The sequence below is a fragment of the Sceloporus occidentalis genome, unplaced genomic scaffold (assembly GCF_023333645.1).
Source record: "Sceloporus occidentalis isolate IW3139 unplaced genomic scaffold, rSceOcc1.0.p SCAF_1, whole genome shotgun sequence".
In the NCBI taxonomy this organism is placed as follows: Eukaryota; Metazoa; Chordata; class Lepidosauria; order Squamata; family Phrynosomatidae; genus Sceloporus; species Sceloporus occidentalis.
In genome coordinates this window covers 308,824,479-308,839,403 of record NW_028316981.1, presented here as the reverse complement: position 1 = coordinate 308,839,403, position 14,925 = coordinate 308,824,479, and the positions used below count along the sequence as shown (strand labels likewise).

The 14,925-nt window shown below is 44.0% G+C and overlaps 1 protein-coding gene across 4 annotated transcripts in view; it reads right to left on the bottom strand.

The window, feature by feature from the left end:
* Window positions 1-14,925, bottom strand: part of LOC149324221 (proline-serine-threonine phosphatase-interacting protein 2-like) — a 55,064-nt gene that overhangs the window by 29,598 nt on the left and 10,541 nt on the right. For 3 of the 4 annotated variants that reach the window (XM_089497826.1, XM_089497818.1, XM_089497834.1), the window contains exons 2-4: window positions 13,858-13,958; window positions 9,521-9,598; window positions 6,853-6,887 (exon numbers count right to left, since the gene is read on the bottom strand). In XM_089497826.1, coding sequence (XP_089353952.1) covers window positions 6,853-6,887; window positions 9,521-9,598; window positions 13,858-13,958 — 214 coding nt within the window. The remainder of the gene's footprint in view (window positions 1-6,852; window positions 6,888-9,520; window positions 9,599-13,857; window positions 13,959-14,925) is intronic. The other variant, XM_089497840.1, reaches the window with a different exon arrangement.

The window sequence follows — 14,925 nt, the reverse complement described above, 5'->3', positions numbered from 1 at the left end:
CCAACCGCCGGGACCCCCAGAAGGCTGGATGGGATGGTTTGTGGAGCAGCAACAGTTACTTCTGCGACAGGCATCAGCCCACCAGCTGCAAATCATGGAGCAGATGTACTCGGCACAACAGACTGCTCAAGCTCAGTTTTTTGGTCAACTGGCCAATGTAATTCGGGCGTCCCCAAGGGGAGCTGCAGGAGCTGAGGCTCAGGAAGCCAGTGGGCCTTTTGGGACACCTCTGCGATTGGCCAAGATGGGTCCCCATGACGACCCAGAAGCTTTCCTTAATGTCTTTGAAAGGGAACAGTGACCGAAAAAGCAGCGGGAACATCCGAAAAGGACCGCCAGGCCTGCCAGGGAAAGAAGGAGGACGTAAGCCGCTTACCTGTTTCACCTGCGGCATGGAAGGGCACCTCCGGAAAGACTGCCCGGTGATGGACTGTTCTTGGGCCGAAGCCTGGGAGGCCACACAGGTAGGTCATAACCCCCAGGGGGCCAAGATAGTGTGGGCCCAGGTAGAGGGGCAGTGGATTGAAGCCTTAGTGGACTCAGGGTGTGGACGGTCTTTGATTCGAGAAGGCAACTATAAGGGGACCCCTGAGATTATTTGGGTGCAGTGTATCCACGGGGATGTGAAGCCGTACCGAACGGGGTGGGTCACAGTAACTATTGCGGGAGTGACTCGTAAGATGCAGGTGGGAATAGTACCCTCACTCACGAGGCCCATGCTGGTGGGGCGGGATTGGCCCGAGTGGCGCCAACTTATGCAATGTAATGAAGGGTTGGATGGGGAGGAAAAGGATATTCCCATGGTAGCCCTGGAAAAGGTAGCTAAGCCACAGCTGATACTGTGGCAGCAAAATGATCAAACCCTCCGCGAGGCTTTAAGGCAAGCTGGAGAGCCGGGGAGAGATCATTCCGCGGGGCCACGATTTGAAATGCAGGATGGGGTGTGCTATAGGATTCCTCCCACACAAGAGGGCACTGAACGAGAACCCCAACTCTTAGTCCCTATGCCACTCCGGCTGGGGGTGCTAAGACTAGCACATGAGATCCCCGTCGCGGGACACTTGGGTACCGACAAGACAGTGCAACGGCTCCTGCAGCGGTTTTATTGGCCCGGTATATGGAAAGAGACTAGAGAGTTTTGTGAGTCGTGCCCTCAATGTCAGAAAGTACAACGCAAGGGAGCCCCAGGGGGGCCTTTGATACCTATGCCTATTGTAGGAGAACCCTTTGAGCGAGTCGGCATAGACATTGTAGGCCCTCTAGAACGGTCAGCGGCAGGGCACCGCTTCATATTAGTGCTGATTGATTATGCTACTCGCTACCCAGAAGCGGTGCCGCTTAGATCTATGCATGCGCCCAGGGTCGCTCAGGAGTTACTGACCATCTTTTCTCGGGTAGGGTTCCCAAAGGCGATCCTTACGGATCAAGGGACGTGCTTTATGAGTAAGGTGGTCCAACAACTTTGGAAGTTGGCGGGAGTACAACCTCTCAAGACGTCAGTATATCACCCACAATGCAATGGGGCTGTAGAGAGATTTAATGCCACCTTAAAAGGGATGCTACGAAAGTTTGTGCAAAAGCAACCTAGACAGTGGCATCAGCTGTTAGGACCCCTATTGTTTGCTTACCGAGAGGTTCCGCAGTCTGCCCTGGGGTTTTCACCGTTTGAATTATTGTTTGGGAGACGCCCCAGGGGCATCTTGGACTTATTAAAGGAACAGTGGGAAACGGGACCTGACCCCGGGCCTACAGAATTACAACAAGTCCTACAGATGAGGCAGCACCTACGAGAAATAGCACAGATAGCACAGGATAATTGGGCAGAAGCGCAAAGGAAGCAGAAGGAGCGTTATGATCAAAGAGTTTGTCCTAGGGAGTTTAAAGTAGGACAGAGAGTGTTGGTGTTATTACCCTCATCGGAATCCAAGCTGTTCGCTCAATGGCAAGGCCCCTTCGAAGTAATCAGGAAGGTGAACGAGGTAGACTATGAGGTGGCCTTGCATGGGAAAAAGAGGCAAAGACAAATTTTCCATGTAAACCTGTTAAAGGGTTGGAAGGACAGAGAGGTACTTTGGGCCCAAGTGCGGAAGGAAGAGGAAGAAGAGGTATTAGCTTCCTTAGCCCCACCTGAGGCGGGCCTGAGTCAGCTGGTTATAGGAGACGACCTGTCAGAAGTCCAGAGGGATCAAGTGAAAGCACTCATGGCTCAATTTAAGGATGTGTTTTCGTCTACTCCGGGTTCCACTAATTTAGTACAACACCGGATCATTACCGAACCGGGAAAGATAGTAAGGGTCCCAGCTCGACCATGGCCCTGGAGAATGCAAGAGGTTATTAATCGGGAGGTAGATAAGATGTTGGAGTTGGGGGTGATAGTGGAGTCAACCAGTCCTTGGCGAAGCCCGCCTGTGTTAGTGCCTAAACCAGACGGGTCAGTCCGCTTTTGCGTTGACTTTCGAAGACTGAACTCAGTGGCTAGGTTCGACGCCTATCCCATGCCCGGGGCAGCGCATTTAATAGAAAAGTTAGGAAGAGCCAAATTTCTGTCATCCCTAGACCTTACCAAAGGATATTGGCAGATAGCTCTTCCCCCGGAAGATTGTGAGAAAACGGCCTTCTCTACCCCGAAGGGACTATTCCATTTCGTGAAGATGCCTTTTGGCCTGCATGGGGCTGCCGCCACTTTCCAACGGCTAATGGACAGGGTGTTGGTACCTGTCCAAGATTGCGCGGCTGCCTACATAGATGATATCGTCATCTATAGCAATTCGTGGGACGAACACTTAAGGCACCTAAAGAGGGTCTTAGAGGAGCTTCGTAAGGCAGGTTTAACGGCCAACCCAGCTAAGTGTGTGATAGCCCGACAGGAGGTCAAATACCTGGGGTATAAGGTGGGGCGAGGTAAAATCTTCCCACTGGAAGATAAGGTGTCTCGTCTGTCCAAGTGGCCACGCCCACGTACAAAAAGGCAAGTCAGACAGTTTCTGGGTCTAGCAGGCTACTATAGAAAGTTCATCCCCGATTTTTCCAACTTAGCCACACCGTTGACAAATTTGACTAAGAACCGACAACCGAGGGTGGTGCGATGGGGATTACCTGAGCAGCGGGCTTTTCAAACCATCAAAGACAAACTGTTGACATACCCAGTGCTGCGGGCCCCGGATTTTTCAAAACAATTTGTGCTTCATACAGACGCATCCGAGGCAGGGTTAGGGGCTGTGTTGTCCCAAGAGTGGGAAGACGGGGAGCATCCTATATTCTACCTTAGTAGGAAACTGAAACCGGCAGAATGTAAATATTCAGTAATAGAAAGGGAAGCTTTAGCTGTGAAATGGGCCATAGTGTCTTTACGTTATTATTTGTGGGGGGCCCCCTTTAAATTAGTCACTGACCATGCACCTCTCCAGTGGTTGGCAGCTATGAAGGATGATAACCCTAGGCTCACCCGCTGGTATCTAGCCCTACAACCATACGCCTTTACAGTACACCATCGTGCGGGCCGTCACCATGCTAACGCCGATTTCTTTTCTCGGCAGGGCCCGTGGCTGGTGGAAGCGGGACCAACCCTCTCGGCCCGGGGGCTATGTCAGAGGGTAGAGGAGGGGGAACAGTCGGGTTGGGGTCCCGCCCTGAATGACGACGCTCTGGAGGACCCAGAGGGAGCCTTGAATCAGGAGGAGGCACCGATCGGCGAGGCAACAGCTGTGCCGAGGGCAGGAGCGGAGGGAGGGGCGGAGACCCAGGAGAGAAAAGGGGAGGTAGGGAGAGCAGAGGGGGGAGAGGAAGGAGGAGCGTCGGGACTTGTGTGGCGGCCGGAGGACACAGGATACGAGGGAGGAATAGAGGCGAGGGTGAGTGAGGCTTTAGCCGCGGAAATTAACCGGCTGCACTTTAGAGGCTCAAGGTTTGGTCCAGGAAGGCGGTCTGAGGGACGTCTCCCTCCAGAAAAGTGGTGGCCTACCCATCCTACTGGGAGTGACCCTGAGCCCTATCAGGCCCGACCCGTGTTGCATCCTGGTCCCCGGTTGGTGTGGGATATCCGAGGGAGGTGCTGGCCTGTAGGGAGGAGAGCCCCTGCTAGCCCTCACCTAGAGCCCAAAGTGACCGCTGAGGAAGTGGAGCCCGAAGAGCCGCAGGCCACGTGCGCTTATCCCGGACTCTAAGTTTGTTTGGAGGACTTTCAGTTTCAAGTTTGTAAAGCTCGGTGAAGAAACCAGCCAGCAGTTTGCTGTTTATTTGTTGTTATATTATTAAAGTTACTTGCAGCAGCTTCTGTGTGTGCCATTGACTCATGGAACCCATGGGACCACCGCCTCCTCCTCCTCCAGAAGGGACCAGGGGCCCGGCGACATAGGTCCTAGAGCGTGAACTCTCCCTAGAAGCCAAAATGACTAAACTGAGACTGTCCTACTTTTGCCATATTGTGAGAAGACATGACAATAATGTTTGGTAAGGTAGAAGGCAGCATGAAAAAAGGAAGACCTTATTCCAGATGGATGGACTCAAATCAAGATAGTTATGGACCTGCAAGACCTGAGCAGGGCTGATGATGATAGGGTGACTTCACGATCTCTCATCCACAAGGTTGCCATAAGCAGAAGTTGATTTGACTGCAGTTAACAACAACAACATCCAATACTCAAAACATTGCACTATATTGGTTCTCAACTGCCCTATTTAAGAGTGACAGGTACCTATATGCCCTCTCCAAACACTAAAAACTATTTGACAAGCCATGCTCTGACCCTACAGCAAGAACTATCAGGTATTATGGACCGGACTTTCTTGGGGTGGCCCCATTCTTCTGAAACCCCCTTATCAATGAGAGATGTATATCCTCATCACAGCTTGCTTAAAAACAAATTCTGAAGGCTCATTTATTCCAGTCTGCATTTGTTCGAATTGTGTTTTACTGGGGAAAAAATCTTTTGCAGTGGCCACTGTTATTGCTGTGTATGTGTAGTGGTTTCAATTGTAATGATGAAACTGTACATAACTACTTAGAAATTATTAACTTTTTTGGATCAATCCAGCTGAAGGTTTGGGGAGCTGAGCAGTTTTAGGAACCAAGAAAATAACTTTTCCAGTCTCTGCATTTTCACGTGTTTTTCTATCTTGTAAGAGAAGTGCGTCACAGAAGTGGTTTAAAAATTCTTAGCAAATAAACTTAGTAACTTAAAAAATAAAATTATAGTCAGACCAATTTTCAAAAGGTCATTCCACACATGCAGACCATGGACCACACCAGAGATTAAGGCACAGATTAGTAGTCCCTGTTCAGGTAGGAAAGCCCACCCTTACTGTATCCTGATCTCCAAAAACCACATCAAGGAACTTCCTTGTACTTTCCACTTGTATAACAATGGTTTCTCAGCCCCTCCCTAAGACATGAGGAAGGCAGTTCTGGCCCATTCAGTCCAGCTGACAGTAAAACACTAAACTATCAGTGTGGGAAACTCCCACACTAAAGTGCCCAGAGGTTACCTAGAAAACTGGCATTTTTCCAAGGTTTTTCCAAAGGAGACAAACCACTCACTGAGGCAGTACATTCCACTGCTGAACAGCTCTTACCATCAGGACATCCTTCCTAATGTTTAGGTGGATCCATTGCTCTGTGTCCTAGTCTCTGGAGCAACAAAAAACAAGCTTGCACCATCCTCAATATGACATCCCTTCAAATATTTAAACAGGGCTATCATATCACCCCTTAACCTTCTCTTCTCCAGGCTAAGCATACCCAGCTCCCTAGGCTGCTCTTCATAAGGTATGATTTCCAGACCTTTCACCATTTTGGTCGCCCTCCTACGGACACACTCCAGCTTGTCAGCATCCTTCTTGAACTGTGGTGAGCAGAACTGGACACAATATTCCAGGTGAGGTCTGGCCAAAGCAGAACCGAGTGTCCTCTATCTGGATATTATACTCATATTTATTAGGGGTGGAGGGCTACATGCAGAAGGTTGTGCTGGAGTACTCCTGTTTGACACCCTGGCCAATGGTCTGTGGTGTCTCTCAGTGTTCAGTTCTGTTTTGCCTGATGTTTAACATATACATCCATAGTTTGAGGTTATCTGGAGATCTGAGTGTATGCAGATGACACCCAACTCCACCTCCACTTTCCATCTGACTTCAAGGAAGCTATTTCAGTACTAAATTGGTGTCTGTTGTCAGTAATGGACTGGATAATGGCAAGCAAATTGAAGCTTAATCCAGACAAGACAGAGGTGCTCCTGGTTAGTTGGAAGGCATATCAGAGAGTAGAAATTCAGCTTGTGCTGGATGGAGTTACACTCCCCCTGAAATCTCAGGTTTGTAGCTCAGGCATACCCTTGGACTCAACCCTGAGCCTGGAAGCCCAGGTTTTGGTGGTAGCCAGGAGAGCATTGCACCAGCTATACTTGTTGGTTGTGAAGTCAGATTTGGCCACAGTAACACATGCCTCCGTTACATCCTCTTTGGATTACTGTAAGGCACTCCACATGGGTAGGGCACATGGTTTACATGTACATGGTTGTGGTTCAGTCTTCGGCTGGTATTTTCAGGTGGGGCTGGAAAAGGCATTTAATTATGTGGAAAGAGTTTAATTACATGCCGGAAGAAAGATATGCAATACAAGAAATAACATGCAAACTTATTTTAAAAGAACTTGTAAAAGACTGTTTGATTTTTGTCCAGAACTACATATTAGCTTGGGGATTATGAGTGCTGTGGTTCAGAAAAGTAATTTTTCCAAGCTCTGAAATCATTGGTTGCACACTACCCAAAGGGAAGAGAATTGGTGTCAGTGTTTGCATTAGCTACATACATGATCTAGTTAATTCTTCAAAATGGTGGATGTCATGGGTTACTTACGTTGCTTGAAAACCTCAAGGGCTCTTTTCAAGGTGCTGAAATGAAGAAAACACAAGAGGGGAAAAACAGAGGACACAATTAGCAAGCTGGGAAACCATGAAGAAAGATATGTTTTGTTTTGTTTTCAGGTCATTGGAAGGTGACAAGAATAAGACTTCCTTGTAAAGTTGCAGAAACTGGCCCTGTTTCAACATCCCATGAGGCAATCTTCGAAACCAAAAGTACAGCTTCACAATTGGGCCTAAAGATCAGGATTTTCCTTTCCTTCCACTTCCAGTAACATCTTCAGCTCCCTTCATCACTGGCCAAATACATCTAAGCTGAATCCACACTGTAGAAATAATTCAGTTTGACACCACTTTAACTGCCATGGCTAAATGCTATGGGATTCTAAGACGTGTAGTTTTGTGAGATATTTAGCCTTCTCTGTCAGAAACCTGTGGTTCACAGCAAACTACAAATCTTGGGATTCCACAGGATGGAGCCATTGCAGTTAAAGTGGTGTCAAACTGCATTATTTCTACAGTGTAGATGCAGACCTACATTTTGCAACAGAGGGTAGTCTAAAATATTTTGGTACCCAAGGATCAAAATTCAAATGATCAAAATTCAAATGGCAGGTCACCATTCACTGGTAGATTCTCCTCATTTCAATGGGGCTTCTGTAGGATTACTTCCTAGGGAACAGGCACCCAGAGGTAAATTATATTCTATAAATCAGATCCATTCATCCTGTCCTGTCCCCCCACCCCCACCCCGACACTTATAAAACAGTTGCTCTATGTAATCCTGCACAGAGCGTCAATATAGGTCTAGGGAAGAGAAAGTATAACACTGTCTTTGGACGCAGTAACGAAGCTGTGGCAGCCAAGGTGTTTGAAGATTTTTAGCCCCAAGAAGTATTATATACTTAAAGTATTTCTGAATCGCCTCCCAGCCCGCAAGGACTCCTGAGGTGATGGACAAATAAAAGGCAGTTTAAACAATACGAAGATAAAAACATTTTTAAAACTCATTAAAATACTTTTTTAAAAACTCCTAAAAACAGTCCTAGAATCTAGTTTTGAAAGGGTTAAAAAGCAATTTCACACATTAATTGCCATGCAGAACAGCCCTGTTTTGGCTGCCTGCTGGAAGCTTAAAAGAAATGGGGTCAGCCAAGCTTCCTTGGGCAAGGAGTTCCACAGGTGAGACTCCTGCAACTTAAATTGAGCATGGAAGGAAATTGCAAACCAGTGCCACTTTTGCAGGACTATGTTACATTGTCTCTGAAATGCACACCTGAACTACAGCTCATAGGATCAGAGCACTGGGGCTGATGGGTTAGTAAACATTTTAACTGTTTTAAATTTTATTGTAATGTTTTTTAAAAGTGTTTTTATCTGTGAGCTGCCTTGGGTCTGAGAGAAACATGACATACAAATTAACTCAAATAAAATAAAGCATCATTTTTTATGCCTTTCCTACAGACATACACAAACCCCTAGTTATAGGTGGTATGCTGTTTGTCACATATTACATTCAAACTCTGAAGGGGAACTGCGTTATTTATAAGCAGCAGATTAAATTTGGGCTCTTGGTGATTGGTAACTGCCACAAAACTGAGGTATTGTGGGATTCTTCCTTTTACCCACTGCCATATTGTATATATGCTGACTGCTGTGAAGTTATGGCAATTGCTGTCACTTGGAGGACTATGGCTGTATGGTTTAAACTATTCCTGGCTGCATCTGGACTGTAGAAATAATGCAATTTAATGCCACTATAACGACCATGGCTCTATCCTACACAGTTCTGGGATTTGTAGTTTTGTGAGACACCAGGACTCTTTGGCAGAGAAGGTCAAATCCCAGGATTCCACAGGATGGAGTTGCCGCACTTAAAGTAGTGTCAAACTGCATTATTTCTACAATGTGGATCCACCTTTTAAGTCATAGTCTTTGCTCATGATGCCCACCAAATCAGGAACATACTTCTACGGACAAGGAAGCTTGATTGCCACCAAAACAACATAATAAACAGATTTATAGGAAACTGGAGTTTCCCAGCACCATTTTTATTCTATAAGTGGGTTTCCTAAAATTATCTCATTCTCAGTTTCATTACCTCTTAGGAACTTTATAAATGCCAATAAACACCCACCCACCCCAGTTTAGACTACAGATGCAATTTTTCACTACTTTTCTTCTCAAAAGAAACAACAAGTCATTTTAACCATGTTCTTCCCACTGCCATTTGTACACCAAACAACCACTTGCAAATCTGTACAAAATAAACTTCAGTGAGCATGGCCATTGGTTAGGGATTCTGGGAACTGAAGACCAAAACATCTGATGGACCAAAGGCTGAGAGCCTACAGTTTTGGGGTGCATACACTGCAGAAATGATGCCGTCTGATACCACTTTTAGTGCTATAGATCCATCCTATGGGATTTGTAGTTTTACAAGGTCTTTAGCTTTCTCTGTCAGAGTGCTGGTGCCTCACAAAACTGCAAATCCCCAGGTTGTGTAAAATGGCGCCATGGTGGTTAATCTGGTGCCAAACTGCATTATTTCCACAGTGCAGATGCACATTTAGACTACAAATCAGAATTTTTAACTAGAAAACGGAACTGGGCCAAAGAAAAATGTAATAAAAATACTATTGGAAGGAAACTTGCTGACACACTTTAACTCTGTCTGCCCACAGGGCTTCTTCCTGGACAAGTTGAGAAGTTCCTTCCCATATCTTTCTTCTATAGAAGCCCTGCAATGTGAAAAACAGAGAAAGTTAAAGAAAATGAGTATGACCATAAGGGAGGGAGGGAGAAAGAGAATTGAAAGAGGGGATTGTGGGCCAGCCTGGACTAAAAACAATGAAGAAATATGCACCCCTAAAACCTGTCAGAAACATTACCTTTTTGGACTACAGTTCACAGATCTTGGTCTATGGCCAAGTAGGCTGAGTGATTTGTGGCAGGGTGACCAGATGTCCTACTTTTCCAGGACATCTACATTTCAACCTTCTGTCCAGGAGGGATTTCATAATGTCCTCCATTTTGAGCATGACTGAGAAGCATGAATTTACATTTATATTACTGTTTTCAGCTTTTATTTGTAACATCCTACATTTTGCGGTGCCATGTCCTCCTTTGCAATGATGACATCTGGTCACCCTGATTTTGGGAGCTACGTTTTTTTCCAAACTCGAAGGGTAGAAATGCAGGTGAACCATAGTTTCCCTGCATTTCTACTCTTGGAGTTTGGAAAGAACCACAGCTCCCAAAATCAGGTTCAATTCACAGTGTCAGGGGAGTACAGTTAACAGGGGAAGAGTAGGAATGGCATTTCCAAGGAGCAATATATTGTTGTGAGCTCTCTGTGTTACTATACACCTGTAGTCATGCAAAGTATTTGGGTGACAGCTCCGAATCACCAATTGAGATTCATATGGTTTACAAAAAAACTTGCTTCTGATTAAAATGAACACTGCCAGAACTGTTTTGCATAGGGATCTTGTTGTAGCATCTTTGGGACTCATGGACACAGTCTACCAAATAAACATACATCCTCATCCACAAAAAAGAAGACACAAAAGACTGCGGGAACTATAGGACCATAGCATTAATTTCCTATACAAGCAAAATTATGCTAAAAATTCTACAGCATAGACCCAATCATACATGGAGAGAGAAATCCGGAGGTACAACCCAGGTTCAGGAAAAGAAGAGGCACTAGGGACCACATCACAAACATATTCTGGCTTATGGAGGATACCAAAGAATTCCAGAAAAATTCAGTGCTTCATAGACTATAGCAAAGATTTTGACTGCTTAGACCACAAAAATTAGAGCTGGCTCATAAAGACATGGAAGTGCCACTACTTTTGACAATCTTGATGACAACTCTGAACTTAATACAAGAGGTTACTGTTAGAACAGGATATGGAAAAACAGAGTGGTTTCCAATAGGTAAAGGGATCAGGCAAGGCTGCTTTTTAACACCTGGTTTATTCAACTTGTATGCTGAAAATATCATAAGAAAAACAGGTGTAGATTCAGAAGTAGGAGGAGTGAAGATAGGAGAAAGGAACATCAACAGTCTAAGATATGTGGATGACACCATATTACTAGCAGAATACATCACAATTATTAAGATCAAAGAAGAAAGTCCAAAGACAAGCTTATTGCTGAACATAAAGAAAATAAAAATGAGGACCATGGAGGGTCTAAATAAATTCAAACTAGACAATAAGGAAAGAGCTCCCATAGCTAGGATCAAACATTGATCACAATAGAGACTGCAGTCAAGAAATCAGAGGCAGACTAGAAATGGGAAGGGCAGCTATACTGTATATACTCATGTATAAGTCTAGAAATTTTACTCAAAAAATTGACCCCCAAAAAACCTGAGTCGACTTATCCATGAGTCAATGGCCTGTTACAGACAGGCCAAAATAAAGCTGCTTCGAGTCACTTTGGAGGTATGGTATTTCAATGATGCATGAGTCCTAAGAGTCCAAAATCCACACCAAAGCTGCACTCCAGTCCTTAGGACTGGAGCATGGCTTTGGTGTGGGTTTTGGACTCTTAGGACGCATGCATCATTGAAATACCATACCTCCAAAGTGACTCGAAGCAGCTTTATTTTGGCCTGTCTGTAACAGGCCAATGTTAAGTACTGCACCTTAACTCCTGTTAGAAAAGGAACCATCCCCTGGTGAAAGGCAAGAGTGTACTCTGTCCTGGAAGCACTGACCCTCCTCTACTCTCTTATCAATCCAGCCTTTAGAGTGAGCAGAAACAGTTATGCCTGCTGGAATTTTGTAAATTCTTTGGCATTGTTTTCTTTGTTTCATCCTTTAGATCATTTGTTACATGCCCCTAAGTTTTACCCTCGACTTGTCCATGGGTGATATCAAAATCCATAATTTTGACCCCAAAACCTATCCTCAACTTAAACATGAGGTCAACTTATAGCCAAGTATACATGGTAGACAAGATCCTAAAGAGTAAAGATATACAACTGCACACTAAATTTAGAATCACCCAAGACATTACATTCCCCATCACCATGTCTGGGATGTGAAAGCTGGACAGTGAAAAAAGCAGATAAGAAGACTCTCCACCACCACTTTGAGATGTGGTCATGCAGAGAAGAATGCTGGGGATACCGTGGACAGCCAAACAAGTGGGTTCTTGAACAGATCAAGCCTGAATTCTCCCTGGAAGCCAAGATGATTAAATTGAGCCTGTTATAATTTGGCCATATCATGAGAAGGTATGACTTACTAGAAAATATAATGATGATAGGAAAGGTAAAAGGCAGTAGAAAGAGAAGAAGACCACATGCCAAATGGGTAGACTCAGGGAGGCCATGGGCATGAGCCTGCAGGATCTGAGCAGAGCAGTGGAGGACAGGGAGTCTTGAAGACGTCTCATCCATGAGGCCATCCTGAGTCAGGACTCAGAATCAATTCAAAGACAGTTAACAACAAATTCCAGCAAGCCTTGTGTAGGTACTGATTTTTCAAAGAAAAGGGGCTTTTTATGGTGCTACACTGCTTTAATCTTTTTTTTAAAGAGTTATATTTAAATGGTTTCAATTATTCCATTAGTTTAATCTCAAATTTTGGATGTTTTGAGCTATATGTGAGCTTTTTTTTCTGCCTTTAATAAACTACCTTAAAAGCCAATCTGGGAAAAAGATGGGGAATAAATAAAGGGATTGATGGATGAAGGGCAGATGGATTTAAGAGCAGGGCCAGCTCATCCATATAGGCAGACTAGGCAGCTGCCTAGGACAGCAAAATTTAGGGGCATCTTGGCAGCTTTTTTGTATATTTTTTTGCATAATTAAACAATATTAAAGTGAAAACTCATTACAGCAAGCGACGTAAAAGCAGTATCATGGTTTCTTTGTACAAAGGCCAAAACATAAATGTGTGCCCCTCTGTGTCCATGGTAAGGTCACATAGTACATCATCCGCCTTCCGCATGCGCCTTCAATGTAACCTCAAGGTCAACAGCACCCTCTCCTCTTGGCACCCACCCGCCTTACCCTTGGTGCCACAACAAGGAACACCAGTCGCCAGTCGTATTGAGTTTACTCTTTACAACAAATAAACTGATTTGATTTTGAATGTTTGCCTAGTACGTTTAATACTGTGTTGCATTCTTATGAAAAGTTTTAAACTAAGTAAAGAGAAAGTTTTAGTTGTTTAGGTGAGTACTCTCTTTATTATTACATTATCTTAGGGGATAGGGGTGTGTGCAGTCGCCCTGTATCCTATGTCTTTTATCATTACATAATTAGAAATCAGAAAAAGAATGTTGTTCTATAAAAGGCAATAAATTAGGCCACAGAGACAATACAAGCAGAAGGCTAAAACTTTAACAAAAGGAGACAAACTACTTATATTGACTCACTCCAACCTATACAATAAAATAATACAAAGAACGTTTGTTAAATAACAAAACACAATTGTAACTAACCTAGTCATCTCACCTACTTAGTCTAACCTAACCTACTTAGTAAATGGACTTTTTTTTACTCTCTATAATAATTAAAAAATACTTTCAACTTACGTCAAAAATGATTTTATAGTTTTCAAACACAATTGCGAAATACATTTATATTCTATAAATGGTGGGTTTGGTTTTTTTTTACTTGTACTGTTTTTAGGTTTAAGTAATAAAACCGATCTCAAATTACAATTAAAAAGATCAAACCTTTATTGCTTTAATGTCACAGCAATAAAAAGTCTTTAACCTGTAAAAACCTAATTGGCTTTTGACTAATTCTCAATACTATGACAAGAGATCGGAACCTAGCTTTTATGTCATATTTAGCTTTAACAAACGAAACAGAAGAAATCAAGGAGTGAAAATAATTATGAGGGGCGACAGGGGATGCCAAAATATTTCTCATCCAGGGTGGCCAAATACCTAGAGCCGGCCCTGTTTGAGAGGCTTCTCTTCCATCAAGGATCATACCCTTCCAATGTTTCCAGATGAAGGTACATACCTTTCCTTCAAGAAATCCTCAAATTCCTTGCAGTTCTTTCGGCCATCGTTCAGATGTTGGACAATATTGTCATATCCCGCTGTGCTTATTAAATCTGTAGACTGAGAAAAGAATGGACAAAATGTATTTAGAAGAAAAATAATTCATTGCCCCTATTACAGACAGAGTAAAAATAAGCATTCTCATGCTGTGTCACATCTTCATTTTTAAATCCTGGTATTTCTGCAGAATACCAGTTTGTACTGGCTCTCCCTCCATCTTTTCAGCCCAGCCAGATGCATTTAGGGCCCAAACAGACAGGGCAAAATAAAGCTGCTTCGGATCACTTTGGAAGTATGCTGTTTAAATGATGCACGCGTCCTAAGAAGCCAGAAGCCATGCCAAAGCCATGCTCCAGTCCTAAAGACTGGAGCACAGCCTTGATGCAGCTTCTGGCCTCTTAAGATGCATGCATCATTTAAACATCATACCTCCAATCTGACCCAAAGGAGCTTTATTTTGGCCTGTCTATTCGGGCCCTTAGTTGCTCACTCACATTAAAAAAACTCCTTTAAAATACCCTAGTTTCCTCAAAAGCTTATGCAAGGAAGTGGTTGCAGCTTTAGCCATGATACACTAAAAACACTTGCTGCAGCTTGGAAAACCCTCACACACCAGTATGAGATCCAGAGTTCATTTCCCAGCCATATCTCAACATTTGAGTGATACAAAAGCACTCAAAGTAACTGGAACTTGTTTTCTAAGGTGTGTTCCTAATGCAAAGACTAATACAATTCTCAGTTTGTCTTTTAAGGGCAGGTCATTTGTTCCAAAGCAGAAACAACAATGTTAGCAGGAAGACAGGTGAGAATGGCTACTTAGAAGTGACCTTAAAAACAAAACATCACCATATCAATTTGGCAATACAGCCAGAATTGGGAAATGTTATTTCTTGGAGTACAGATTTAAATTGCTGCGCAGAACAAGACAGATAAAGTGGGCCCTTGGTATCTGCTGGGGTTTGGTTCCAAGGCCCCCGTGGATACCAAAATCTGTGGATGCTCAAGTCCCATTAAATACAGTGGCGTA